The sequence below is a fragment of the Lynx canadensis genome, chromosome A2 (genome assembly GCF_007474595.2).
Source record: "Lynx canadensis isolate LIC74 chromosome A2, mLynCan4.pri.v2, whole genome shotgun sequence".
NCBI lineage: Eukaryota > Metazoa > Chordata > Mammalia > Carnivora > Felidae > Lynx > Lynx canadensis.
This window is the reverse complement of record NC_044304.2, coordinates 4,359,322-4,386,616: the sequence shown is the minus strand read 5'-3', so window position 1 is coordinate 4,386,616 and position 27,295 is coordinate 4,359,322. Positions and strand designations below refer to the sequence as shown.

At 51.0% G+C, this 27,295-nt stretch overlaps 1 protein-coding gene across 1 annotated transcript; it reads left to right on the top strand.

Moving 5' to 3' along the window:
* The first annotated feature begins 1,249 nt into the window (after positions 1-1,249).
* On the top strand, positions 1,250-25,570 carry ACER1 (alkaline ceramidase 1). Its single transcript, XM_032595277.1, has 7 exons — positions 1,250-1,279; positions 5,530-5,655; positions 20,184-20,298; positions 20,381-20,522; positions 21,232-21,369; positions 24,473-24,610; positions 24,930-25,570. Exons 1-7 carry the CDS (start codon positions 1,250-1,252, stop codon positions 25,093-25,095), a joined length of 855 nt encoding a protein of 284 aa, XP_032451168.1. The 3' UTR covers positions 25,096-25,570.
* Positions 25,571-27,295: the final 1,725 nt, after the last annotated feature.

The window sequence follows — 27,295 nt, the reverse complement described above, 5'->3', positions numbered from 1 at the left end:
TTTCAAGGGCTTAGCCTTGTGACCAGAGGCTACCATATTGGATAGAGAAGCATTAGACTTTATTATTATTTGTTGCTTGAAGATTAAGCCTTCTGAGACGTTCACTGTAACATTATTAATAAAAGAAAAAGAAAAGAAAATGATAGTGAAGCACCCATTGTGATGCTTCATTTTATGTATCAATTTGACTGATGCCCAGGTAACTGGTAAAACATTTCTTCTGGGCGTGTCTGTGAGAGTGTTTCTAGAAGACATTAGCATTTGAATCAGTGGACTCTGTGAACAGGATGCCCTCACCAGTGTAGATGGACATCATCCCAGCCACGGAGGGCCCAAATAGAAGAAAAGAGTGGAGGAAGGGGGACTTTGCTCTATGCCTGAGAGAGATGCTTTTCCTGCCCTTGGACATGGGTGTTTCTGGCTCTTTGGCCTTCAAACTCAGACTGGAACTCATAGAAGGTCCCTAGAGGAGTGACATCCATAGAGACAGAAAGTCGATGATGGGTGCTGGGGCTGGGGGAAGTGGTGGGGAGTCAGTATTTCTTAGGGACAGAGTCTTGTTTGGGAAGATGGAAAGTTCTGGAGACAGATGGTGGGGGTGGTTGCACAAAAATGTGAATATGCTTGGTGCCCCTGAGCTGTGAACTTAAAGATGGTTACGATGGTGGGGCGCCTGGGTGGTTCAGTCAGTTAAGCATCAGACTCTTGATTTCAGCTCAGGTCGTGATCTCACGGTTCGTGGGTTCAAGCCCCGCCTCGGGCTCCGCCCTGATAGTGTGGAGCCTGCTTGGGACTCTCTCTCCCTTTCACCCGCTGTCCTTTCCCCACTCTCTCTAAATAGATAGATAGATACATAGATTAAAATGGCTAAGATAGTAAGTTTTGTGTCATATGTGGTTTTCTATATGCTTTGAACTATGGAAGGGTATTAATGACACTTTGAGTGAAAAAATTCGGTAACAAACATACATATACCCAAATCTTTGTTAAAAAAATTATATAAACAATTTTTTAAGTTGAAAATATCTCAATATTTACAGCACTTAGGATGTCCAGACTGTAAAATGATCAGGGGGGTTAATTTTCTCTTTGCTGACTCGTGTTTTCTGTGATGCGCACCTGTTATGTGATGCTTATGAGAACACGGATAAGAAGAAATCCGTCCCTTTCCTATTGAGGCTCATGACGGGGGTGAGAGGAGTTAACAGTGGCCTTGCAACTGAGCAGTGTGGCGGGGCTGGGATGCCTGATGGTCTTTGTGACCGGTTACCTGGACCAGGTGCGCACTGGCAGTTGACAGAAGCCAAGGACAGACCCCAGCTTCAAACCTGGGGAGGGTGTTGAAGGGAGGGAGAAGAAGAGTGGAAGAGACCTCCCCCCCAATAGGAACACGTGAGACCTTTGCCCGGGTGAGGGGAGTGGGAGGGATGCCCTTGTCCACCAGAGACAGAGTCCCAGCCCCACCCACAGGCCCACACTGGCCCCTTTCCATCCCCAGCACCTCGATCTCCAATTCTGCCATAAACCCCTGACCTCTTCTCCAACCCCAACCCAGTCTCCAGCCCCTTCCCAAACCCCTCTACACCCCATCGCCCTGTCCACTCCCCAGCCCCGTGCCCATTCTCATCCCCAATTCTGTGCACATATCCATCTGGCCCGAATTTATTTCACCCCTCTTCTCAGCCCCCAGTGCCGCTACCCCCAGACCCTCCTCCTTCCCCCTGTGGTGAGTAGATTAGTGTTTCTCCCCAATACCCACATCCTTGGTACTGAAACTTGGGAATGTTACCTGCAAAGAGACTCTGCAGGATTGTCCTGGTGGTCCCTGTGTCATCCCAGGGTCCTTGGAAGAGGGTCACAGTCAGAGCGAGGGAGGTGTGATGATGGAATCCAAAAGGGAGCAGCATGTATTGAAATGGAGGATGCCCCCCCCCCCCCGCCGGAGCCAAAGAATGCGGGAAGCTTCTAGAAGCTGGAAAAGGCAAGGAATGGATTCTCCTCTAGAGCCTCCAGGAGGAGCCAGCCCAGTGGACACCTTGATTTTAGCCCCATAAGACTCATTTCAAACTCCTGATCTCTAGAACTGTAGCATAATATGTGTGTGTTGTTTTAAGCCACTGTCTTAATTTGTCAGCAGCCCCCAGAACTCATACACCCCCTCTCCCAGGCTCTGGCCCTGTGCACACGCTAGCCTCCGTCTCTCTCCCTAGCAGAGAGAGAAATCACACGCTTATCTGGCTGTGCTGTTTTCCTAGTCGGCTCTGTGCAGGATGATTTCCCAAACTCTCCAGGCTGGACCGGACGTGGGCACCTGTCACCACCTTGCTTCCTGCTGCTAAACCCTTCACTGAGGTCCCTGATGGCCAGATCCCGACAGTTGTACCCTGCCCTGGATTTGAACAGGGAGGGGCCTCAGAGTGCTCGGTACCCTGCCCCCTGCACCTCGCCCCCCCCCCCCCCCGCCTTCAGGGACTCAGGCTCTCCGCGTTCAGCTGGGCTAGGAGAGGTGGGGTTGGTATATGTTTGCTCTCCTGGCCCACCTGGGGAGGGGATTTGGGGGCCAGGGCTATGGCTAGACAGTGGGATTCCAGCTGCTCTGGGGGAGTAGAGAGCCACTCGGGCAGCACTTCTAATTCAGTCTCTGGGAACTTATCTCATCTCCAAACCTGGCATCTTTCCCGTCTTTCCAGAGGATCTGGAAGGCAGCTCTCTGGGCACCTGGCAGGGGGTGGAAAATGGAAGCTCTGACAAGTTGTGGATAATAATAACAACAACGAGTATACCAGTGACAGCAGCCACGTTAGGCTCTGGGCTGGGCCCTGAGCACGCACCTCAGTAGTCCCCAAATTTCTGACTTTCACAGACCACCCTCAAGATTTTCATGTTATCTACCTTCTGCCTGAACTCTTGTTTATTGATGTTTTATCAGACAAAACCCCTTTTAGAAACCTAAACCATTGGCTTTTTAAAACTGTGGTGTGGGGCGCCTGGGTGGCTCAGTCGGTTAAGCGTCCGACTTCGGCTCAGGTCACGATCTCGCGGTCCGTGAGTTCGAGCCCCGCGTCGGGCTCTGGGCTGATGGCTCAGAGCCTGGAGCCTGCTTCCGATTCTGTGTCTCCCTCTCTCTCTGCCCCTCCCCCGTTCATGCTCTGTCTCTCTCTGTCTCAAAAATAAGTAAAACGTTAAAAAAAATTAAAAAATAAATAAATAAAACTGTGGTGAAATATGCACAACCTAAAGTTGACCATCTGAACCATTTTGAAACGGTTTGCATGGCTAAGCTGTGGTATAAAGGACTTCCATATAATGGTACAGCCCTGCCCACCATCCGTCTCCAGAACTTTCACCTCCCCAGACTGAGACTCTGTCCCCATGAAACACGGACTCCCCACCCCCTGCCTCACCCCTGGCTCCCACCATCCGCTCTCTGTCTCTGTGGACGGGACGCCTCTAGGGACACCAGACAGTGTTTGTTGTTTTGTATCTGGTTTATTTCATTGAACACAATGTCCTCAAAGTTCATCCACGTTGTAGCAGGTGCCAGGATTTCCTTCTATAAGGCAGGCTCCTTTATATTCCATCGTATTGATATACCACAGTCTGCTGATCTGTTCTTTCTCCAATTAAAAACCTAAATCAGTTAATGAAAAAGAAACACAACTCTTTATTTTGGAATAATTGTACACTCGCAAGAAGTTGCAAAGATTTCACAGAGAGGTCTCCTGTACCCTATGTTCAGTTTTCTCCAGTGGTACAGTTTCAAAATTAGGACGTTTACATCGATTAATCTACAGAACTGATTCAGATCTCAACACCTGCTATATTCGTTCCTGTGTGTGTGTGTGTGTGTGTGTGTGCAATTTCTTCACATGTATAGATTTATGTAACCACCCCCAGAATTATAAAGCTTAAATCAATTTATTTCCCTGCCATGAATGGGAAGTGGATGCACCAGCAGTTAAGGCAAACTTTGCACGGCAGCTCTGAGAGGCACTATTATTCCCATCTTACACACGAGGGAAGTGTGGATCTAGTCTCTCCCTACTTTTTAGCTGTGTGACCTTGAGTAAATCACTTAACTTCTCTGGGCTTCTGTTTCTTTGCCGGTGACCTGGAGATGGTAAGTCTCTCCTCGAGCTGCCAAGAACATTCAATGAAATAATACTGAATGCTAAGCACTTAGGAAAGAGCCTGGCACCAGTAAGTAGTCAGTAAAATGTGCCACTGTTATTACTGTTCCCACGGGTTGCCTTAAAGTTCGAGATCGGCTACAATAAGAAAACCCATTTTGCCATTTCTCTTGGGCCCACATTGGGCCAGGCACTGAGCTAAGCTCTTGACTGGCTTTATCTCTGTGTGCCTTTAAATTTTTTTTTTTTCAACGTTTATTTATTTTTTTTGGGACAGAGAGAGACAGAGCATGAATGGGGGAGGAGCAGAGAGAGAGGGAGACACAGAATCGGAAACAGGCTCCAGGCTCTGAGCCATCAGCCCAGAGCCCGACGCGGGGCTCGAACTCACGGACCGCGAGATCGTGACCTGGCTGAAGTCGGACGCTTAACCGACTGCGCCACCCAGGCGCCCCTCTCTGTGTGCCTTTATAAAGACACCTGGGCCCACCGCCACCCTCCTCGTGTTACAGATGAGCAAACTGAGGCTCAGAGAGGTGGATTCACTTGCCCAGGAGGTCACACAGCTTACGAAGGGGAGGAAGTCAGAATTCAAATTCAGGCCTTGCTGACTCCAAAACCAGAGCTTGCCACAGCCCTTGGAAGCCAGGCCCAGGGACCCCCAGACTTGGAACTCTGCAGATCCCTCCCTTCATGGGGGTTTTGCAGGTGGCCTCTGGTAGAAGCTGGGACACTCTGGGCGTAGTTTTGACCACCCGAGAGAAATGGCTTCAATCCAGCCCCGCCTTCCCATAGCACAAACAGGAAGACTGAGGCCCCCAGAGGAGAAATGATAGGGCAAGGTTACACAGCCAAGGACGACGAGTGAGCTGAGCCAAGCCCCTCGGGCTGCGTGTGCTGCCCTTGCCCCCGGTGTGGCGACAAGCAGCACAGAGCTTTGACAGCGTGGACATAGTTCAGCCTAATGGGTAAGAGCCTAGAGTCTGGACTCAGCTGCCTGTTTCCACGTCGTGGCGTTTTCACCTTGCGTGCCTTCGGCAGGTGGCTTTGCTCTCTCTGCCTCCGTCTGCCCGCCTCCAAAGCGGGGGTAGCCAGGGTACTCATCTCCAGGGGCTCATTAATATTTTAAATCACCGTTCTCGTACCAGACCCCTAACTCCCACTCCGCGTGGGTGGGGACGGGAGGCCCATGATCTGGCCATCCCGTGCCCTGCCTGGACGGTGCCAGCCCCTCGGCTTCTGCCCAGGGCAGCTGCCACCGCCACCGCACAGGTAGGCCGTCCTGGTGCAACCGGGGAGCGGTTCGGCAGGTTTTTCCTCCCTGCTGTGGAGCAACAGCTGCCCTCTGCCCGTCTCACCCGGCCCGGCCCTCCTAGGCTCTCATGCTGCTCTCCGCCAGACTCAGCCAGTGGGCAGCGGGCACCACGTCAGGATGCCCAGCATCTTCGCCTACCAGAGCTCCGAGGTGGACTGGTGTGAGAGTAACTTTCAGCACTCGGAGCTGGTGGCCGAGTTCTACAACACGGTGAGAGGGCTGGGGGCAGCGGTCTCGCCGGACGGGGGGTTCAAACCCCGGCTTCTCCACACGGCCGCTGGAGAAACCTGCTGGAGCGCTCACCTCTCTGAGCTTTCGTCCGTCTGTTAGGCAAGGAGTGCTGGCCTCTGTTCATTCACGGGGCATCTGTGGTAGGTTTTGGCAATGCAGCAGTGACCAGGAAAATAGCCACGCTCCCTGTTCCCCTGGAGCGGAGGACACGCATGTGACTCCAGGCATTCGCAAGCCAGGGTGATGGTGCTCTAATGGGAGGTGCGGGGGCAGCCTTGGGGAGCGGGGAGGGCAGAGGTGATCCATGAGCCGGTGGCAGAGGGATGGACCAGGAAGGGCTTCCCGGAGGAGACGGCTGTGTCTATTTTGTTCTCAGCTGTACCCCCAGCTTAGGTTGACCAACTCATTCCAGTTTGCTGGGGGCTATCCTGGTTTCAGCATCGGAAGTCTCATGTCCCAGGGACCCCTCAGTTCTGGGCACAGTAGTCCTCTTTCCCCCCATCCTTGGTATGAGGCCATATCGGAAGGGCTCAAAAGGCCTGGATGGCGGTGGCGTTTCAGGAAAGTTTAGAAGACGCAAGTGGCCGAAGATTCATGTGGCCGTGCCTCTCCTCCTGCGGGGTGCTGGGGAGACTGCGGTGAATTAGGCAGGCCGCCCTTGGCCCTGGAGCTTCTGGGACGGTCGGTGGGTGGTGCAGGCAACGTGCTTTGCTCTGTGCCCTGCGCATACTGAGGGTGCTCGGTCAAAGGGGAGGCGAAAGATATGCCCAGGGTCACCATGGCACTTAGAGCTAGGATTTGAACTTGGTGGGTCCAGGAGATGTTTTGGGGGCTTGGGGATTGGGAGCTCAGTCCCAGATGCCTCCCTCACTCTTGCCCTGTTACTGTGACCCCACCGCTTTCCAGAGCCGGGGGGAGGGGCACGGAAGTTTGAGATTCAGGGCTTCTCTGTGGTCTCCCTGTTTCTTGCTCCTCCTGGACAGAGATACTGACTCTGGTCCTCAGTGCTCTTGCCTGAAAAACGGGAGGGGGCTGAACGTGCCGGTCTCTGAGGTGGAGAAGAGGTTTGGGGGTCTGGGGCCCTTCTCCCTGGAGTCCCTGGCAGTCCACCCTGAGGTGGGGGCCCCAGAGAAGGCACCGAGAAAGGGCTGCCATAGGGCTGGGCTGAGACCCCAGTCTAGCCGCACATGCCTACGCGAAACGCTCCTCTGTGCGTGGATTCGGGGAGGAGCGTTCAGGGAGCCTCCCTTCAGCCTGCCTCTAAATGCAGCCAATTGAGTGAGTGGGGGACACTTCCAGGGTGCAGGAGACATGGCTATGACACGTACCAGATGTCCACAGCGCCATCACCCGGTACCTGCATTTCCAGGTACTTATCAAACGGAAACAAAAGTTTCACAAAATAGTAGTTACCTTTCCCTGGTGTGAACACACTTGGATATTTTCTCTTCTATCACAAAGGCTCTGGCAGGGGCACGTGGGGGGTTCAGTCGGTTAAAGCGTCCGGCTTTGGCTCAGGTCACGATCTCACAGTCCTTGAGTTCGAGCCCCGCGTCGGGCTCTGGGCTGACAGCTCGGAGCCTGGAGCCTGCTTCCGATTCGGTGCCTCCCTCTCTCGCTGCCCCTCCCCCGCTTGCGCTCTGTCCCTCTCTCTCTCTGTCTCTCAAACATAAACATTAAAAAAATTAAAAAGAAAAGAAAAGGCTCTGGCAAAACCACCAGAACTTAAGGAATTGAATGCAGATTAGGTTATAAAGGGTCTCCCCAAGATTCTCTCCTCTAAAACACTTCTGAGTAGCCCGAACCCATCAGCAGAGCTAATCAGTCCTATAGGTCAGGGGTTGGCAAACGTCTGCTGTAGAGGCCAGATGTTAAATATGTTTGGCTTTGGGGGCCATACGATCCCTGTGGAAAGGACTCCGCTTTGCCATTGTACCTGGAAAGCAGCCACAGACGGTATATAAGCAAATGAGGGGGGCCGTGTGGCAATAAAACTCTATCTGTGGACACTGAAATGTGCATTTCATGTAACTTTCACGTGTCACAAGATACTATTCTTGTTTTATTTTTTTTTAACCATTTAAAAGCACAGATGTCATTCGTAGCTCGCAAGCCATGCAAAAGAAGACATTGGATAGAATCGGTACAGGGCCATGGTTTGCCAGCTTCTGATAGAATTGTATATACATATTGTATATAATATACATACACAATATATAATATTTTATATTATACAATAATATATTTATTATATGGTATATGATATACACACATATATAATATTCATAAGATATAATAATGTATTTATTACATATTGTGTATTATATGCTGTATATAATATAGTATATCTTATATGATATAACAATAATTGTTATATATACATAAATAATAAGCAGCCGACTAGAAAATAATAAGATCTTTTCTTTTTTGGCTTCTCAAATCAGTAATTAAAACCGAGTTTGTTTTGCAGCAAATGCGGGCACGCAAATGCGGGCAGCTGCTATCTCGCAGCGTTCTGTGTGCAATGTGGCAAGTTGTGTTGAGATGTAGATGTACATCCAGCACCTTCACCACCCCCACTCGGTCATTGAACCTCCAGGAACTTGCCTCACAGAGATAATCCCGATGGTGAACAAAATTTACGTACAAAGTCCTGTCTGAGTCATTTGTAACTGCAATAAATGAATGAATAAATAAAAAGGAAGCCATAACACTTTCACCAACCTGTGAGGGCTCAGCACGTTCTGGCGAAATACCACAAAGCTCTTTAAAAGCATGTGTTTGCTCGAGGTCTGTAAGTGAAGACAAAATATGTAGCAATATTTTTTTTTGTTATTTTTTTAATTCTGAAGTTAGCCAACATACAGTATAGTGTTGGCTTCAGGAAATAGAACCCAATGATCCACCACTTACATACAACACCCAGTACTCATCCCAACAAGTGCCCTCCTTCATGCCCATCACCCACTTTCCCCTCTCCCTCGCCCCCCCATCAACCCCCAGTCTGTTCTCTATATTTAAGAGTCTCTTGTGGTTGCTTTCCTCTGCGTTTTTATCTTATTTTTCCTTCCCTTCCCTCATGATCATCTGTTAAGTTTCTCAAATTCCACATATGAGTGAAATCATATGGTATTTGTCTTTCTCTGACTGACTTATTTCTCTTAGCATAATACCCTTTAGTTCCATCCATGTTGTTGCAAATGGCCAGATTTCATTCTTTTTCATTGCCAAGTAGTATTCCATTGTATATGTAAACCACATTTTCTTTATGCATTCGTCAGTTGATGGACATTTAGGCTCTTTCCATCATTTGGCTACTGTTGAAAGTGCTGCTATAAACATTGGGGTACAAGTGCCCCTATGCATCAGCACTCCTGTATCCCTTGGGCAAATTCCTAGTAGTGCAATTGCTGGGTCGTAGGGTAGTTCTATTTTTAATTTTTTTGAGGGACCTCTGCGCTGTTTTCCAGAGCGGCCGCGCCGGTTTGCATTCCCACCAACAGTAGCAAGAGTTTTTTAAAAGTTTATTTATTTATTTTGAGAGAGAGAGAGAGAGAGAGCACACGCACAAGTGGAGGAGGGACAAAGAGAGCGAAAGGGAGAGAGAAACTCCCAAGCATATTCCGCAGAGCCCGATGCGGGACTCGATCTCACAAAGCGTGAGATCACGATCTGAGCCCAAATCAAGAGTTGGACACCCAACCGACTGAGCCACCCAGGCACCTCTGAAGGATATTTCGCTTTCTCAATGCACTGCTCGCAGGGTTGGCTGAATCTGGGGCAAAACCCAGGGCCACATGATCAGGGAATAGAAGCAGGAAGGAGGAACCACTGGAGGACTCATCCCGCATGTTGGCAAGTTTCACAGAGGAGGACACCTGGGAATCGGGTTTGAAAGATGAGCAGGAAGTTTTGCCAAGCAGGGTGGGAGTCAAGGAAAAGGGAGGAGAGGAGAGAAGGATGTGCTGAGTTCTGGACACGAAAGGGGCTGCACAGTTAGGGAAGGGTAGGAGTGTTTCCGTGGCTAGAATATGAGAAGAAATGAAGATGAGCAAGTTTTGCTTGCTGAGTCGGAGTGTTTGAAATACGTCCCACATTTGCTGATAGACTCATTGGGCTCATGCATTCGTCCAACAAGAACGCCATAAACCAATGCGTGCTGATTGATCCCGGGGGTCCCAGAGATGCTATGTGCTCCCAGGCTAAGGAAGTGGGGGGTCCAGGGTCAGATCTGCCCCGCCCCATGGTTAGCTTGTGGCAGAGGGAGGGCAAAGGGACCAGAGGGAGCAGAGGGGGGCCATGGGGATGACCCACTAGGGCTGTGCCTGCTGAATGTGGAGGGGATCTCATTGCTTGAAGAATGAGTAAGTGTCTCCAAGGCATACAGACCAAATGGGCCGGCAGAAGCAGAGGTCTTGAGGCGAGAGAGAACAGCATCTCAAGACACAGTTGGTTGAAAGCCAGAGCCCAGGCTGCCGGTGGGGGAGGAACCGAGGGCTGAGGGAAAGGTGGGTGAGGTTTCCAGGTGCCAAATGAGGAATGCCAAGCAGAGGAGTGTGGGCTCCGTGGTGAGGGCACCGGGGAGCCATGGATGACTTTTGAACAGCGAAGAGTCAATGATGTGGGGAGCGGCTGGGACACCTGCTTGCCCGCCATAGATGGGCCCCGGAGAGACAGGATGGCAGATCCAACAGGAATAGAGGTCAAGGGTGTGGGAGGGCCTGGACTGGGTGGGGCAGGGGAGAAGTCAAGGTGTGGGCCGCTTCAGTCTGCTTGTGCTGGCATTAGCCTGGTGGCCTCCAGGTGTGGCCTCCTTCTGGGCTGCTGACAACTTAGGAGAGTTTCAAGTGGTGGGAGAGGAAGTTTCAAGCCTCCCCCCCCCCCCGCCAGCTCTGAGAAGCAGCTGTGTTGCTGAATTTCTTTCCTGGGGTCCTGCCAAAGCTTCAGAAGCTCTGCGTCTCATCCTCTCCGGAAAGCTCCTTCTCAGATGCTTGGGTACAGGACAAAGGGAGGGGATGGCTGGATGGGGGTGTGGGGGGGATTGGATAGGCAGGGGTGCAGGGGTGGAATGAGTGGGAAGAGTATGGGGGTGGGTACAGTGGAAGGCACAGAGCGATCCGAGTGGGAGCCTGCAGTGCCCACACCTCCTACCTCTTTCTGCAACTGAGCGTTTCTGCTGCTGGCCTTTGCAGGGCGAGGGCTTCAGCCCCTCTTCTCTGAATGCTGTGTGGTGCAGGGGGAGACCTGTCCCTCTCTGAGCCCCTGGCTGTGAGTAGCAGGTCCCATGAGTTTTATTTTATTATTTTATTTAAAAGTTTTTAAAAAAATGTTTATTTATTTTTGAAGGAGAGAGAGACAGAGCATGAGCAGGGGAGGAGCAGAGAGAGAGAGAGAGAGAGAGAGAGAGAGAATCGGAAGCAGGGTCCAGGCTCTGAGCTGTCAGCACAGAGCCCGATGTGGGGCTCGAACTCATGAGCCGTGAGATCATGACATGAACTGAAGTCAGATGCTCAACCGACTGAGCCACCCAGGCGCCCCTGTTTTGTTTTTTTCTTTTTTACTGTTTGTTTATTCATTTAAGAGAGAGCATGCAAGCAGGGGAGGGGCAGACAGAGGGAGGGGGGAGAGAGAGAATCCCAAGGCGGCTCTGCACCTTTAGCATGGAGGTCGATGTGGGGCTTGAACTCACCAACCTCGAGATCATGACCTGAGCTGAAATCAAGGGTCAGATGCTTAACTGACTGAGACACCCAGGTGCCCCCCGTGAGTTTTAAACCATACCCCCCTCTTCTGTATTCCTTCTCATCGAATTCACAGCAAAAACATTTGTGCCAGCCGCCCTGCTCCCGGAAAACGAGGAGGGGCATGGTTCCCGCTCTCAGGGAGGGCAGACACTATTAACTGAATAATTTCACACAATGGTGATCATGCCCATGACACATGCTGGCCCAGACTCGATAGGTCCCTCTGGACCTCTTTTCTGCTTCAGAAAAAGCCTTCTGGGGGGTGACAGAGGGGTCCAACGCAAAGAGATAACGGCCCCTCCATTTTGTGCATGAGTCAGCAAGAATTGGGACAGCCACTGTTCCAGGCTCTGGGGGCACAGAGATGACCAACGCAAACCAAAATGCCTCCCCTTATGGGGCTGGTGTCCTGGGTATGGAGGAGACAAAAAATAAACAGAAGTCAAGGGTACAGCATGCCAGGTGGTACTGGGAAGAAAGAAAGACTCCTTTCCTTCCTTCCTCCCTCCTCCTTCCTTCCTTCCTCCCTTCCTTCCTTATTTCCTTCCTTCCTTCCTTCCTTCCTTCTTCCCTTCCTTCCTTCCTTCCTTCGCCCCTCCCTCCCTCCCTTCGTTCCTTCCTTCCTCCCTTCTCCTTCCTTCCTTCTTCCCTCCTCCTTCCTTCCTTCCTCCCTCCTCCTTCCTTCCTTCTTCCCTTCCTTCCTTCTTCCCTCCTCCTTCCTTCCTTCCTCCCTCCTCCTTCCTTCCTTCTTCCCTTCCTTCCTTCCCCCCTCCCTCCCTCCCTTCATTCCTTCCTTCTTCCCTTCCTTCCTTCTTCCCTTCCTTCCTTCTTCCCTCCTCCTTCCTTCCTTCCTCCCTCCCCCCCTTCCTTCTTCCCTTCCTTCTTTCCTCCCTTCCTCCCTCCTCCTTCCTTCCTTCTTCCCTTCCTTCCTTCCTTCGCCCCTCCCTCCCTCCCTTCGTTCCTTCCTTCTTCCCTTCCTTCCTTCTCCCCTTCCTTCCTTCTTTCCTTCCTTCCTTCCTTCTTTCCTTCCTTCCTTCCTTCTTTCCTTCCTTCCTTCCTCCTCCTTCCTTCCTTCCTCCCTTCTCCTTCCTTCCTTCTTCCCTTCCTTCCTTCCTTCCTTCCTCCCTTCCTTCCTTATTTCCTTCCTTCCTTCCTTCCTTCCTTCCTTCCTTCTTCCCTTCCTTCCTTCCTCCTCCTTCCTTCCTTCCTCCCTTCTCCTTCCTTCCTTCTTCCCTTCCTTCCTTCCTTCCTTCCTTCCTTCCTTCCTTCCTTATTTCCTTCCTTCCTTCCTTCCTTCCTTCCTTCCTTCTTCCCTTCCTTCCTTCTTCCCTTCCTTCTTTCCTTCTTCCCTTCCTTCCTTCCTTCCTCCCTCCTCCTTCCTTCCTTCTTCCCTTCCTTCCTTCCTTATTCCCTCCTCCTTCCTTCCTTCCTTCTTTCCTTCCTTCCTCCCTTCCTATTTATTCAGCAAATATTCACTGAGTACTTATTCAGAAAGGGAGCAGCTGTGGGGTACTAATAGTAATTAACTCACAGGACCGTGGAGAGGACGAAACAACTGCTGGGCATCCCAAATGTTCGTCCACACAATGGACTACTCCTCAGCCATAAACAGGAGGGAGGCGCTGATGCCACAACGTGGATGAACCCTGGAAACAGGACGTTCCGTGAGAGAAGCCAGCCACCAAAGGCCACGTTTGGTAGGATTCCATCCACGTGAAATGCCCAGAAGAGTCAAATCTGCAGAGCCGAAGGAGCAAATTCGTGGTTGCTGGGGGGCGGGGGGAGGAGGGAGTGCTCATGGATACAGGGTTTCCTTCCGGGGAGGTGAGAATGTTCTAGAATTAGAGAGTGGTGATGGTCGCACAACCTCATGAACAGTAGAGTAAAGCCACAGACTTGCACACTTTATATATTTATTTTTAAAGGTAATTCATTTATTTCTGAGAGAGAGAGAGCGCATGTGCGTGCGTGCGTGCACGAGCTGGGGAGGGGCAGAGAGAGAGGAGAGAGAGCATCCCCAGCAGGTTCCACGCTGCCAGCACAGAGCCCAATGCGGGGCTCGATCTCGTGAACTGTGATATCATGACCTGAGCTGAAACCAAGAATCGGGTGCTTAACGGACTGAGCCACCCAGGCGCCCCCGGGTTTCACACGTTAGAAGAGTGAATTTGAGCATATGTGATTTAAACCTCCATTTGGAAAAAAAAAAAACAGATCTAAAAAAATGTACAGTTCTTGGTACATCCCAAGCATTGAATAAAGTTGTTACTATTAGAAGGTAAACATGGCCAGAGACGCGGAAGTGTTGGTGTATTACCTTCACTTAACAGGTGGCACTTCCCGTATAACCCCCGGAGCAATTCTAAGAAGTAGGGACTCTTTATTCTCCACATTTTACAAGTGGGGGGTAAAGGCTCAGAGAGTGTATGTTTCTTTCCCAGGGTTGCACGGCAGGTAGATAGCACGGGCCCAAAAGCTGCGTCTGCCCACCTGGTCCCAGAGTCTCTCACTTAATTAACCACAGCATCGCGAGGCCGCTCAGTTACTGTGTGATTAAGAATTAATTATGTGTTTCTTAATTCATGCAAGTAAGTCCCGTTCAGGGAGGGTCTGTGACTGCTGCTTTAGCTGCACACCCCCAGCCCTGCCCCCACGTTCACGCGCATACATTGAGTGGATGCGGAGGGGGGTCCTCGACAGGTGACAGAGCCAGGTGTGGGTGGTGGGAGTTTGAGCTTTGGCGGTGGGGAGAAAGAGCTTGGGGGTGTTTCGTTGACTTGATTGATTCGGCAGCTTTTTTTTTCTGGAGCGCTCGGTGGGTGTTGGGGACACAGCCAGGGGTCGAATAGGTGGGTATTGTCCTCACGGAGGTCACCGTCAAGGTTGAATCGGTGGAACCCACAAATGAAACGACGGGTGGGAGAGAAGCCTTTTGTGGGGGGCGGGAGGGGCCGCTTGGGTGGCCGGGGTAAGTGAGAAAGGGGTTCCCCCACTGCCTTTTCCCAAGGCCGAGGTGGGCAGTCAATTCTGGTCTGTCTGCCGCCCTCCCTTCTCCCTGCCTTTCTTCTCTCACTTCTTCTTCCCTCCCTCTCTTCTTCCCCCCCCCTTCCTCCTTTCCCTCCTTTCCTTCTTCCAGACCTGAGGCACCCAGCCACATCTATTTGCCAGAGACCCTGCAGGGTACCGGTGATCAAAAGAGCAAATTATTCCAGAATCAAAGCAACACAGCAGCCACGATAGCACCCGGGCCAGGCACATGGCTACGTTATTGACGTGTGTTCTCTGCACGCATCATTGTCTGCAAAAACTTTCTGAGCACCTGCTGTGTGTGAGGCACCGCGCTAGACCGTGGAATTGCACGGCAGTGAGCAAAACTGGCCCCAGAGCCCTTGGTTCTCTAATCCTCGCTGCGGCGCTCAGAGGTAGAGAAGGCAAATGAGGCCTGCCATGTGTCCCAAACCCCGACTGGATACACCCGTGAAGGCAGATTGTGTCTGGGGGCTCCGTTGTGGCATTTGAACAACATAGTAGGTACTGAAGGAATGGTTGGTAAGCAAACAATGGATGAGTGAGTGAGTGAGTGAGTGAATGAATGGATATGAAGACACCTGCTGGGGCTGGGGCCCAGAGAGTCCAGCTCTTGGTCCTGGGCAGGTGCGTCTCCAGCCTCACAGAGGCTGGGTGGGGCCAGAGGTTGGGAAACGGGCTGGCCCCAGGCAGGGAGGCAGGCCCTGGCAGAGGGCAGTCTCTGATGGTATCAGAGACTCTGGAACCAGTTGGAGCCCATTAATCAGAGGCTCCGCCCATTGCTTTGCCCTCATTCTGCACGCTCAGGGGCGTTCTCGGAAACTTCAGCCTTGGGTTCTGCTGACCCCCAAGCCTGGAGCAAGGAAACCAAGGATGAGCCTGTTACTGTTATCTCCCACAACAACGCCAGCCGCAGCAGGCCCTTGCTATTCATTGAGCTAGGACCACATCCCTGGCAATGTAGTGTTTCAGTGCCCGGCCTCACACGTTCCCCTCCAACAGCCTCCACAGTAGCATTAATTATGCTCCCCCATTTTACTGATGCAGGAAAGGGAAACCCAGAGACATTACGTCACGCAGCCAGGGAGCAGGGAGCAATGTCTATAAAAGCATGCTGTCAACAGGTGAGAAAGTAACAGTCCTAACGCCTTCCATCCAGAATGTTCCAGGCCCAAGACATTCTTCTGCCAAGTGTTTTCACGTATGCGACTGGTGATCCGTGTAAACCTGTTTTGAGGTCCAGTCAACAGGAAATATTTCCTGAATGGGGAGGACACAGCCCCTGTTCTGAGAGCCAGGTTTAGTGGGAGAGCGAGACAGTTCCAGAACTGGCGGACAAACGTTAGGACAGAGGGACACAGCACAGCGGGAGGCCACCTGACCCTGCCTTGGGGAATTGGGAAGGCTTTATCGGAAAGTGATGCCCAGGTGACAGGTGGAGGTGTAGTTGGCCTGGCCAGGAGGGGTAAGTGGGGACAAGGGATGTTCCAGGCAGTAGGGACGGCACGTGCAAACTTCTGGAGGTTAAGGGGTGAGAGAAAGCATGGCTCATTTGGAAGAACTGGGTCATCCCTCCCACCTAGATGATAAAGTTGAAGGTGGAGAGAGGTGAGTCATGGAGGGAGTTTATAAGTCAAGTTTAACAGTTTGCATTTTATTTACGGGAGTCACAGATGTGTTTAGAGTTTGGGAAACTGGTTGGTTCAGCATCTCTGGCCACGCTTCATACACCCTAAGGGCTGGTGTTTGAAGGCAGAGGGAACGTAGGATTTGTTTGGGATTTTGCCCGTATTCAGTATCCATGGCCCCATTTTCCCTGGGACCCCCTAGCTGCCCTTCTCCAACTGGTTATGGTCTCATTGGGGTGGTCAGTCAAGGAGCTCCCCCTCCTCTGGCCAAGGGTGGGTGTGGTCCCGGCAACATCTCCAGAATTGGATGAATCTTGGGCCTGGATAGAACAGCTACAAAGTTGCCCAAAAGCTGCCTCCTGCAGAGACTGTCCATTCAAGGCTCAGAGCTCTTGTGGTTTCCGGTTTTCCTTGTCTTCCGCAATTCTTTTGATTAATGAGTTCGCCATAATAAATGACTGAGTGATAACTAATTTAATGAGTAATTACATACACACATATTTATATTTGTGGTAAAAGTTCACCAAATACATTTCCTGTTGCTTGCTACCCAAGAACCCTAGCTAATATACCAATGGTGATGGTTTTGCTGGATTGAAGAAATAGAAAGCTAGCTTAAGCAAAAAAAAAAACAAAAACAAAACAAAACAAAACAAAACAAAAAAAAACCAAAGAGGAAAAATGCATTGGCTAGGTGCTGGGGTATCTCAAAATGGAAAGATGAGTTGGTTGGGAAGGCTGGGATCCAAGGCAGGTCTGGAGGATTTAGCTCGAAGGCAGACTGCCCGTGGCCTCAGTCTTGTCTGTTTGTGGTGGCAAGACGGCTGACGTATCTCAAACATCGAGACAATATCCCCAGATCTTAGGGAACTGACAACGGCGTGACACAATCTTGGCGATTCCCAGGCTTTGCGTTCGCTCCAGGTTTCAAATTCCCAACAAATCTGATTCGCCCAGTTTGGGATAGGCGTCTACTCCAGTGGGGGGGGGGGGGGGCAGGGCTCATGATTCAGACACACCAAGTGTGTCGTCATTGTGAGCTAGGTGGCCATGCCAGACATGTGTTTGACTTGTCTGTTGGTGGGCATCAGACACCTTGGCGTGGAAAACAAGGACATGGAAAACGAGTGGAACCAGACCAGTTCTACTCATGCCAAACCAGTTTTCCAAGGGTCCTCATGGTGGCTTTTGAGATGGTTTGCCATCACCCAAGGAGAGCCATGGGCTTCCCTAGAATCAGAAGGACGCCTGCCTTGGGATACCTGCCTGGTGCCCAGGACCTAGGCTCCTAGAGGGTGGCCTTGTACCAGGTAAATCATTTCCCTATACCCACCACTGCGCTCTGTAGTTTTTTTTTTTATTGAGGTGTAGTTGACACACAATATTATATTAGTTTTAGGGGTACAGCATAGTGATTTGTCAATTACGTATGTTCCACAATGCTCACCACGGTAAGTATAGTTACCATCTGTCACAACGCAAGGTCACTACAATATTATTGACTGTACTCCCTGTGCTGTACTTTTCAGCCCTGAGACTTATTTATTTTGCAGCTGGAAGCTTGTATCTCTTTACATAATCTGCCTACCCCTCACCCCCTCCCCTCTGGCAACACCCAGATCCTTCTCTGTATTTATGAATTTGTTCTTTTTGTTTGTTTGTTCGTTTGTTTTCTTTTTAAGATTCCACATAGAAGTGAAATTACACAGCATTTATCTTTCTCTGTCTTATTAGCATGATACTCTCTAGGCCCATCCATTTGTCAAAAATGGCAAGATTTTATGCTATTTTACAGCTGAGTAGTATTCCGATATATGTATAGACCACATCTTCTTTATAGGTTTTAAAGATTTTGGGGGTGCCTGGGTGGCTCAGTCGGTTAAGTGTCCAACTTCAGCTCAGGTCATGATCTCACAGTGGGTGCGTTCGAGTCCTGCGTCAAGCTCTGGGCTGACAGCTCAGAGCCTGGAGCCTGCTTCGGATTCTGTGTCTCCCTCTCTTCCAAATTAGCGTTTTTGTGTTTTGGGGGGTAAACGCTCAGCAGCAAAATAACCGATCATGTGGTATTTCTATTTTTAATTTTTTGAGGGGCCTCCACAGCGGCTGCACAATTTGCTTTCCCACCCACAGTGCACGAGGGTTTCCCTTTCTCCACATCCTCCCCGACATTTGTTATTTCTTCTTCTTCCCTTGTTTAATACTCGCCATTCTGACTGGTGTGGGGTGATAGCTCATTGCTTTTGACTTGCGCCCTAGTCTTCAGGACGTTGAGAAATAACGGAGTGCCCTAGTTAACAGGGCACTGTTTCTTCACTTTCTAAGATGGGATTCAGGCAATGAAAGAGACCTTTACAAGAGGAAGATTTTATTGGGGAGAGAAGGCTGCAAATGAGTGAGCAAGCAGGCTGACCTCACGTTTTTTTCTTTTCTTTTCTTTTTTATATGTTTTTTATTTATTTTTGAGACAGAGAGAGACAGAGCATGAGCAGGGGAGGGCCAGAGAGAGAGGGAGAGACACAGAATCTGAAGCAGGCTCCAGGCTCCGAGCTGTCAGCACAGAGCCCGATGCGGGGCTTGAACCCACGGACCGTGAGATCATGACCTGAGCGGACGTCTGCCGCTCAACCGACTGAGTCATCCACGCGCCGCCCCCCCCCTTTTTTTAAATATATGTGAGAACACCTTTTTTCTGAGCTCGTGTGAGATACTCTCTGTGGCCCAGACATATCTGAGGGAAACTTTGAGGGGCGTTGAAGTCCTGTATCAGCAGTCAGGGACTCTGAACCCCTGGAATTCTGGTGCAAACGTTCTTGTCACCTTAATTGTACTCATAGACTAGTGAGACCTGGGGACCTCTGGGTCAAGGACACAAAGAGGTAGCAATAATGCAGATGTCAGAAATGCAGATATGGAAGGTTAGAGCATTGATTTTACCTCCTCCTAGTTAGTGAGTGGGGGGAGTATGGATCCAATCCCACGTCACTTGGACCCAGAATCCCAGTAACAGGTATTCTTTGGTTTCAAATGAAACAGCCCACTAAAAACAGCTTAACTAGAAAGGATCATATCTGATTATTTTTTGAAATGGAAGTCTGGAGGTAGATGGTTCTGGAATAACTGAATTCAGCAACTCGACATTATCAAGCCCTTTGGCTCTGCCATTCATAGGGAAATGGTTCTCAAAACAGCGTCCAGGGACACTGTGGGGTCTCTAGAGCTTTCAGGTTCCTCGAGATGAAAATTATTTTCATAATAACATGAAGATTTTATCTGCCTTTTTCACTCTAATTATCTCACCAGGGTACCGTAGAATCTTCTAGGGGCTTTGTGATGAGTGATGACATCATCTCTCAGATAGCCAAGGGAATGTGTGCTGGTGTAGTCCTGCATTTTGAAAATTTCTCAGTTTCACTTTCTAATGTTTATTTTTATTTTTTTTTTGATGGAGAGAGAGAGAGAGAGAGAGAGAGAGAGAGAGAGAATGAGCGGGGGAGGGGCAGAGAGAGGGGGAGACACAGAATCCGAAGCAGGCTCCAGGCTCTGAGCTGTCAGCACAGAGCTCGACGCGGGGCTCGAACTCACACACCGTGAGACCTGAGCCGAAGTCGGACGCTTAACTGACTGAGCCACCCAGGCGCCCCCCTCAGTTTCACTTTCTAATACAGCAAATCCTGATAAATGTAGCTCACATTAATGAAAAAAAAAAAAGTAATAGATTCATTTGCATTCGTATCCCATTGGTCAGACCAAGTCACAAGGGCTCAGCGAGTTGCAAGGAAGGCTGGGAAATGTAGTCTTTAGTTGCGTCGCTGTGTCTTAAAGTTGGGGATCTTATTTCTAGAAGGAAAAGGGGGAGAATGCATGCTGCAGAAAGTCAGTAGATAGACTTTGCCACATTCGTTGAACGAATGAGTGAATGAACTCATAGAAAAACGGAGTGACGAATCTACTGATGACTGGTTGACTGCCAATATCAACTGACCGATTGCCAGACTCTGGGTTCCTTAACTGCCTGAAAGAGGGCAGATGACCAATGGCTAAGGACTGAGGGTTTCCTCCTCTGCCTCCGCTTCTGACGACCCCCTCCCCATGTCCTCCTCTTTTCCAGTTCAGCAATGTCACCTTCTTCATCTTTGGGCCTCTCATGATGTTTCTGATGTACCCCTATGCCCAGAAACGCTCCCGCTGCATTTATATCACTTGGATCCTCTTTATGGTCATAGGTAGGTGGGGGTCTGTGACACTGGGGTGGCGGGGGTTGGGGGGACAGCCCTCTTGACCACCTACCTTTGTCTCTTGCTCCAGGCCTATTCTCCATGTATTTCCACATGACGCTTAGCCTCCTGGGCCAGCTGCTGGATGAGATTGCTATCCTGTGGCTGCTGGCCAGTAGTTACAGCATATGGATGCCTCGCTGTTACTTCCCCACTTTCCTAGGAGAGAACAGGTGGGGCTGGGGCCGGTCCTCTGTGGGTCCCATCAGAGCCCATCTGGGTTCCTTGGAATCCCTCCCCCGACCAGCCGGATCAGGGCTTTCTCCCGACCTTATCTGACTTAACTCCTCCTCTGGAAATCCCCCCTGATCCTACCTGGATAGTTTGGTACCTTCTCCAGAATGTGTCTAAACCCACCAAACCCATGCTTAAGCTTACCTGGGCCCCAGGGACCTCTCCCATGAGCCTATCACCTGGGCTCCCTGGAACTTTCCTTGGATCCTCCTGGGCCCCTCTCTTGACCCGAGACCCCTCTGAATCTCTCTCCTGATGCTATTTGACCCACCTGAGGCTCCCTGGACCCCTCTTCTGATAGTGTCTGGGACCAACGTAATTCCTTCCTTAATCCTACCTGACTTCCCTTAACCCCTTGTCTGGCCTGGGCCCTGGCACTGTCTGCTGAGCTGACTAAGCCCTTTGAGCTGCCCTGAGACCCTCTCATCACCCTATCCACCCCCTTCAGACCCTGCCTCGACCCTTCTTGGGACCCTCTGCTGAGCCCGCCTGGGAGCCTCAAGATCTTTTTCTGAGTTCAGTTGGGCTCCCTAGAACCCCTTCCCTTTGCTCATCTACCTCTGCTGCAAGATCTCCTGACCCTACCTAACCCCCCCACCCCCCGACCCTTCCAGTCATCCTCCCACAGCTGAGTCCTTCTTCCCTCAGGCCCCGGTTCACCTGTCTGGTCCTCATCACCACAGTGGTCAGCACCTTCCTGTCCTTCCTGAGACCTGTGATCAACGCATACGCTCTCAACAGCATCGCTGTGCACATCCTCTACATCGTGTTCCAGGAGTATAAGAAGTGGGTAGTGGCCGCAGGCGCCTGCCCGGGGAGGTGGCTCCCATCACCCTCCAGGCACCACCCCCCCCTGCTTACTCATTGAGTCCCAGCCCCAGAGTGCTCATTGACTCCAGGCTCAAGGAGAGGATATGATTTCCGCAAGATCATCTACTAACAAGGAATACTGTTGGGATTGGAACCTAAGGCTGTCTGATAGCAGAACTTGTCCTTTGCATCATGAAAACCCCAAACATACGTACAAGCAGAGACTATTGTACCATAAACCTCCGTGTGCCCACTAACCAGCCTCGACAACTGTCTGCATTATGCATTCCCCCAGATTCCATACACTGGCACCTATGAACTTTTCAGGATTTAACCCTCCTAATTAAGAGGTTTTTTTTTTTTTTTTAACCCATACTAGACCTTGACAGGATAGAGGTGGGGGGGGGGACTCTCAAATGGGGCCATTTGAGGAGAGCTGAATAAAAGGCTTATTTACAAAGGAGATGGCAGGTGTAGGAAAATCACCAGGGAATTTAGAACCCCTGTGCTAATAAGCGTGGGCTCCTATGACCATCAGGATACCTGGGTGGGGGTAATGGGAGGGAGTGATTACAAGAGTCTGGAAGGAGAGAGCCCTGTGGAGTAGGGCCTCCTTAGCAAGAAATGTCACCTCCAGTTGCTGGTTGCAGCTAGCCTGAGTCAACCCCACATGGAGGAGGCCAGAGAAACAAATATTCTAACCGTACTCTCCCCGTATCCTTTGGTTTGTTGCTGGGGTGCTCCATTGGCCAACCCAGCTGGAAACCATTGGCTACTCCAACTGGAAACCATTGGCCAACTCAACTGGGAACCATTGGCTATCCAACTAGAAGCCATTAGCTAATCTAACTGGAAGCATTCAGTCCACACAACTCAGCATCCCACCTCCCTGGGGCATAGGGCAGACCGGAGAGCGTCAGGGAAGGATCTAGAGGGACAAATGTTAGATATGGCACACAGAGTGCTAACCAAGTTGACAATACCCAGATTGAAGTGATGTTGCCTCAGTTTCTCAAGATGACTTCTTACAACTAGTCATGTTGAAAGCAGGATGCAAACACAGTCTCTTAGGTTTTCTTTATATCATAGCAGTCTCTGCCTCCCTCCCCTGTCTTCCTGCCTCTGATTTGATAACAGAAAAGCTTCATCATTTTGTCCTGTAGAATATTCTAGATGTAGCTGCCTGCTTCCTGTGTGGTGTCTTTCGTTGTGTTTATAGATATAGATAAAGATATAGATGATATAGATATAGAACAGATACAGGTATAGATATAGATATAGATATATAGATATAGATATAGATAGACACATATTTGTTATTTCCTGAAAATTAACATTTAGATCTGGATTTAGGTTTACATGTTTTTAGGCCAGAATGTGTCATGTGTGGTTCTGGGTGCTTCTTTTTCCATCCCATTACCCCCATAATGAGTGTTATTCCACATCTAGTGCTATTAAGATTGATCAGGCCCATAATTCCTCCTGCAGTGATTATCTGGAGTTCCTCCATTAAGAAGGACTTTCACTCATCAACCTTGAAATACGCTTTGCACAGGAATGATAGGACTGATCATTGAGTGTTTCCTTTAACTGATCCATTTCTAGCGTAATGAGTTGGGGCCTTACCTGAGTAGGGACCCCGGAAAGTTTTTAGAAAGTATTATTATGAACGCACGGATGTTTACGTCCTAGAGGTGTTTCGATCCATTGCAATCACCTATTTTTAACTTTTTATTTTGAAGTGATTGCAGACTCCTGGCAAGTTTCAAAAATAGTACAGAGTTTTGTGTCTCCTTCCCCCAGCTCCCCCCAGCCTCTCCAATGGAGTGTCTCGTGGAACCGTAGTACAGCCTCAAAAGGAGGAAATTGACGATGGTATTTTTTTTTTAATCTTTAACGTTTATTTTTGAGACAGAGAGAGACAGAGCATGAACAGGGGAGGGGCAGAGAGAGAGGGAGACACAGAATCGGAAACAGGCTCCAGGCTCTGAGCTGTCAGCACCGAGCCCGACGCGGGGCTCGAACTCACGGACCGCGAGATCGTGACCTGAGCCGAAGTCGGACGCTTAACCGACCGAGCCACCCAGGCGCCCCTGACGATGGTATTAACTAGACCTCAGAGTCTGTTCAGATTTCGCCAGTGCTTCCTCACTGTTCTTTTTCTCGTGTGACGTTCAAACTTCCCGTTTTAGACTAGGGGGCAGGGCCCGCACTGTAAACTATAAAGGAGTCGTTGCCTCACCATATTCCCTCATATGCTCTTTCCTGAAGGACACGGAGTCAGCTTTGCTGCTGGGGAAACAGATTCTGAGCGTGAGTCGTCCCAAGAGACGTGGCCTCCAGGGAATTTACCCTCCCACATATGGACATGCACGTTCTCATAGCCACACGGACAGGAATTCTCCTGCACTGACTCACAGTTGTGCACACACTCAGAGCCCCAAACTCACAAACAGGGAAGGGCTAGTTGACTAAGAAATCCGCGGTCCGACAAGCCTGGCTCAGCCCCCAGCTCCGCTTGCTGGCTGTGTAACCTTGGGTGCGGTTAGAGCGATACCTTAATCTCGCACACCCGCTCTCTCGTCTACAAAACGAGAATCATAGCGTTGCTGTCAGGGCCGAGTTTTGATCTGAAGGACTTTTATTATTGTTTTTTAAGCCTATTTATGTTGTGTGTGAGAGGTAGAGAAAGAGCGTGCGTGCAGGAGAGCTCGGGAGGGGCAGAGAGAGGGAGAGAGAGAGAATCCCAGGCAGGATCTGCACTGTCAGCACAGGGCCCGATGTGGGGCTTGAACTCACGAACCGTGAGAGCATGACCCGGGATGAAACCAAGAGTCAGAAGCTTAACCAGCTGAGGCACCCAGGCGCCCCCTGACCCGAAGGACTTTCAGAACTGTCCCTGGCATCCCATAAGTGCTCAGCAAACGCTAACAACAAGCACAAATTGGGCCCCCTCCCCCTTGTACTCTTGGTCATTCCCTGCTCCCGGCCTCATCTCCTTGGATGGAGGAATTTCCCATCAGCCCCTTCAGGCTCTGCTATCTGAGCCAGGCTCTGATCTTCCTCCTTCTCTCCCTAGGACCAACAACAAGGAGCTTCGGCACATAATGGAGGTGTCTGTAGTGTTGTGGGCTTTCGCGCTGACCAGCTGGATCAGTGACCGCGTGCTTTGCAGTTTCTGGCAATGGATTAACTTCTTTTACCTGCACAGCATCTGGTAAGGACCTGCCCTGGCGGTACGGAGCCCCAGAACCGGAAAATCTCAAGATGCCAGAGCTTGGAGGAGGAGCCTGGGGGCAGAGAGGGGAGGCACGGATACTGGGAGTGCCTGTGTGTGTGTGTGTGTGTGTGTGTGTGTGTCTGGTGGGGGGGGGGTGCTGGTTTCAGTCAAGGGTCAAGTCCAGAAGGTCCGTTTGGGAGGTCAGGACCCGGGAGAGGTCAGGACCCATGAGAAGTAAGGAGAGAAGCAAGGAGGGGGCATCGGGCTAGCTCGGGGACATCCTGTGCCCTCACCACCTCCTCCCTGCTCCCCATAGGCATGTGCTTATCAGCATCACCTTTCCTTATGGCATGGTTACCATGGCCTTGGTGGACGCCAGGTATGAGATGCCAGGTCACACCCTCAAAGTCCGCTACTGGCCTCGGGACACGTGGCCCGTGGGGCTCCCCTACGTGGAAGTCAGTGATGACAAGAACTGCTGATGTCTGCCAGTTTCTTGACCAGCCAACCACCCGCCAAGTCAAGTCCCCTGTGTCTTGAGGAAGGAGGACTGTATCGGGAGTCTGAGAGACACTCGCGGTTCTTTCCTCCAGCTCCCTTTCCCCTTCCTCCCCGTCCTGCGCGGCCCCGCCCCAAGACAGGGGACCTCGCGACCCTTCCGTGCAGTAGTCTGATGACCTGGGGGAGCTGCCCGGCATGGGTCCACTCCACGACCCGCCCTTACTCTCTTTCAGTTCCTCTTTCGTGTTCACTTTGTGAGGCTGGGTCCCCACGGGCTGCGATCACCCGGCATCCACTGCGAATGGCCTCAGGCGGGGGCTTGGTCCCCGGGCATCTCATAAATAGCGGTGGTCACTGCTGGACCTGTCCTCGGCCATGCAATGAGCTCGCGGTTTGTGACTTCGAGCCCCGCGTCGGGCTCCGTGCTGACAGCTCGGAGCCGGTTTCCGATTCTGCGTCGCCCTCTCTCTCTGCCCCTCCCCCGCTCGTGCTCTGTCTCTCAAAAATAAATAAACATTTAAAAGAAATATAAAGAGCACCAGGCTCGGAGTCGGGCAGAGCTAAGCTTGAATCCTGCTCCGTGATTTCCTAGTTGTCTCATCTGGGGGAAGTGATTTTTCCTACCTTTGAAACGGAAGCATCTTGTCTGTAATATGAAAATGTGCTTTGCGTCTGTTTTCCCGTTCGTTCATTCACCTCTTCGACAAATGCGCGTGGAGTTGGACAGATGCTTCATGTCTGACACTACCCATTGCTGATATGAGACAGCAAAGACATACGATGTCCCTGCTGTCACGCGGAGACACCTGTTGGACAAATACAAAGACACAGAAGGCATTTCCAGACACTAATAAGTGCTGCCACGGGGATAAAGCAGGTGATGTTTCAGAGAATCGTGAGGTGGGGAAGCAGCCCTTTCAAGTGGGTGCTCGGGGTGGGGGTGGGGGGTGCGCTTTCCGGATGAACTTCCATGACCAGAGGAGACCAGCCATCCTGGAGAACTTGGCAAGGCCGTGCTGGGGAGAGAGAATGGCAGGTGTGTAACTGCCAGGGTGTGGATCAACTGGAGGTTAGGAAATGGCAAGAAATTCGTAACCGGAGGGCCCGGGCTGGGTTTGGTACCCATGGGCCACTTGACATTCTTTGCAAAGGAAGATTGGCATCCAGGCCATCGCTCACTCCCAGAGGAGTAGAGGCTAGCCCATCGGGCCTCTGGCCTGCTGGAGAGCTGGGCTAGCCTCCGCTCTAATTGAAAGCCTCTACTCTACTCACGTTTATTGAGTACCGTGTGCTATATGCCAAGGACACACATCATCGAACCTAACCCCCCTCCCACAGCCCTTCAGATAGACACAAATATTCTCGTTTTATAGATGTGTCTCAGAGAGGGCAAGCAACTTGCCCAGGACCACACAGCCCGGATGTGAACCCGGTCTGTCCTTCCCCAAAGTCCCTCGCCCCGCGGTTAGTCAGCTGGGGGATCGAACCGGGATCTCAGGCCCACTGCCTCCAGAACCCTGTGGGATTTCTCGTTCTAGAAGCCTGAGGTTCTTCACCTCTGGTCCCAGGATGGATGGTGGTAGGAACAGAGGGGCAGAGAGGGGAGGGTGTTTCTGCCAACTTGCAAAATTGTCTGCAAAATGTCGCCTCGGCGTTTTCGGTGGGGGAGAGGAGCTGTGCTCGCAAGAGAGTCTCTAAAGGGACGTGAAGAACCTTAGTTCAAAACTTTGAGTGGAGGGAAATCTGTTCCCGTCCCTCCCACCCAAGCCTCTGTCCCTAAGTGCATGGCAACAGTGTGTCCCCGACCGACCCCTCCTCACAGCCTCCTCTTGGGGCATAGAGGCAGCGGCCAGGTGGGAGGCCTGGATACTGGGCTCGTCTAATTTGAAGTAGCTGTGTGACCTCGGCAAGTCCCGGGCACCATCAGGGAGGACTCTTTGTAGCAAAGGCTAAAGCGTTGCACTCCAGCTGGCTGAACTGACAACAGGACAATCAGCATATAAACATTTGAGGTGAAGAAGCAACCTGCAGATACGGCCGGGTCCAGGCTTCCGAGTGACATCACCAGGGTCGGTCTCCCTCCACCCCTCGGGTCTACCTCATGGGGGGGGGGGGAGGCGGCTTTCAGCAGTGCTGGGCTTCACATCCTTCCACATTGAAAAGTACATACTGAAGCTCCAA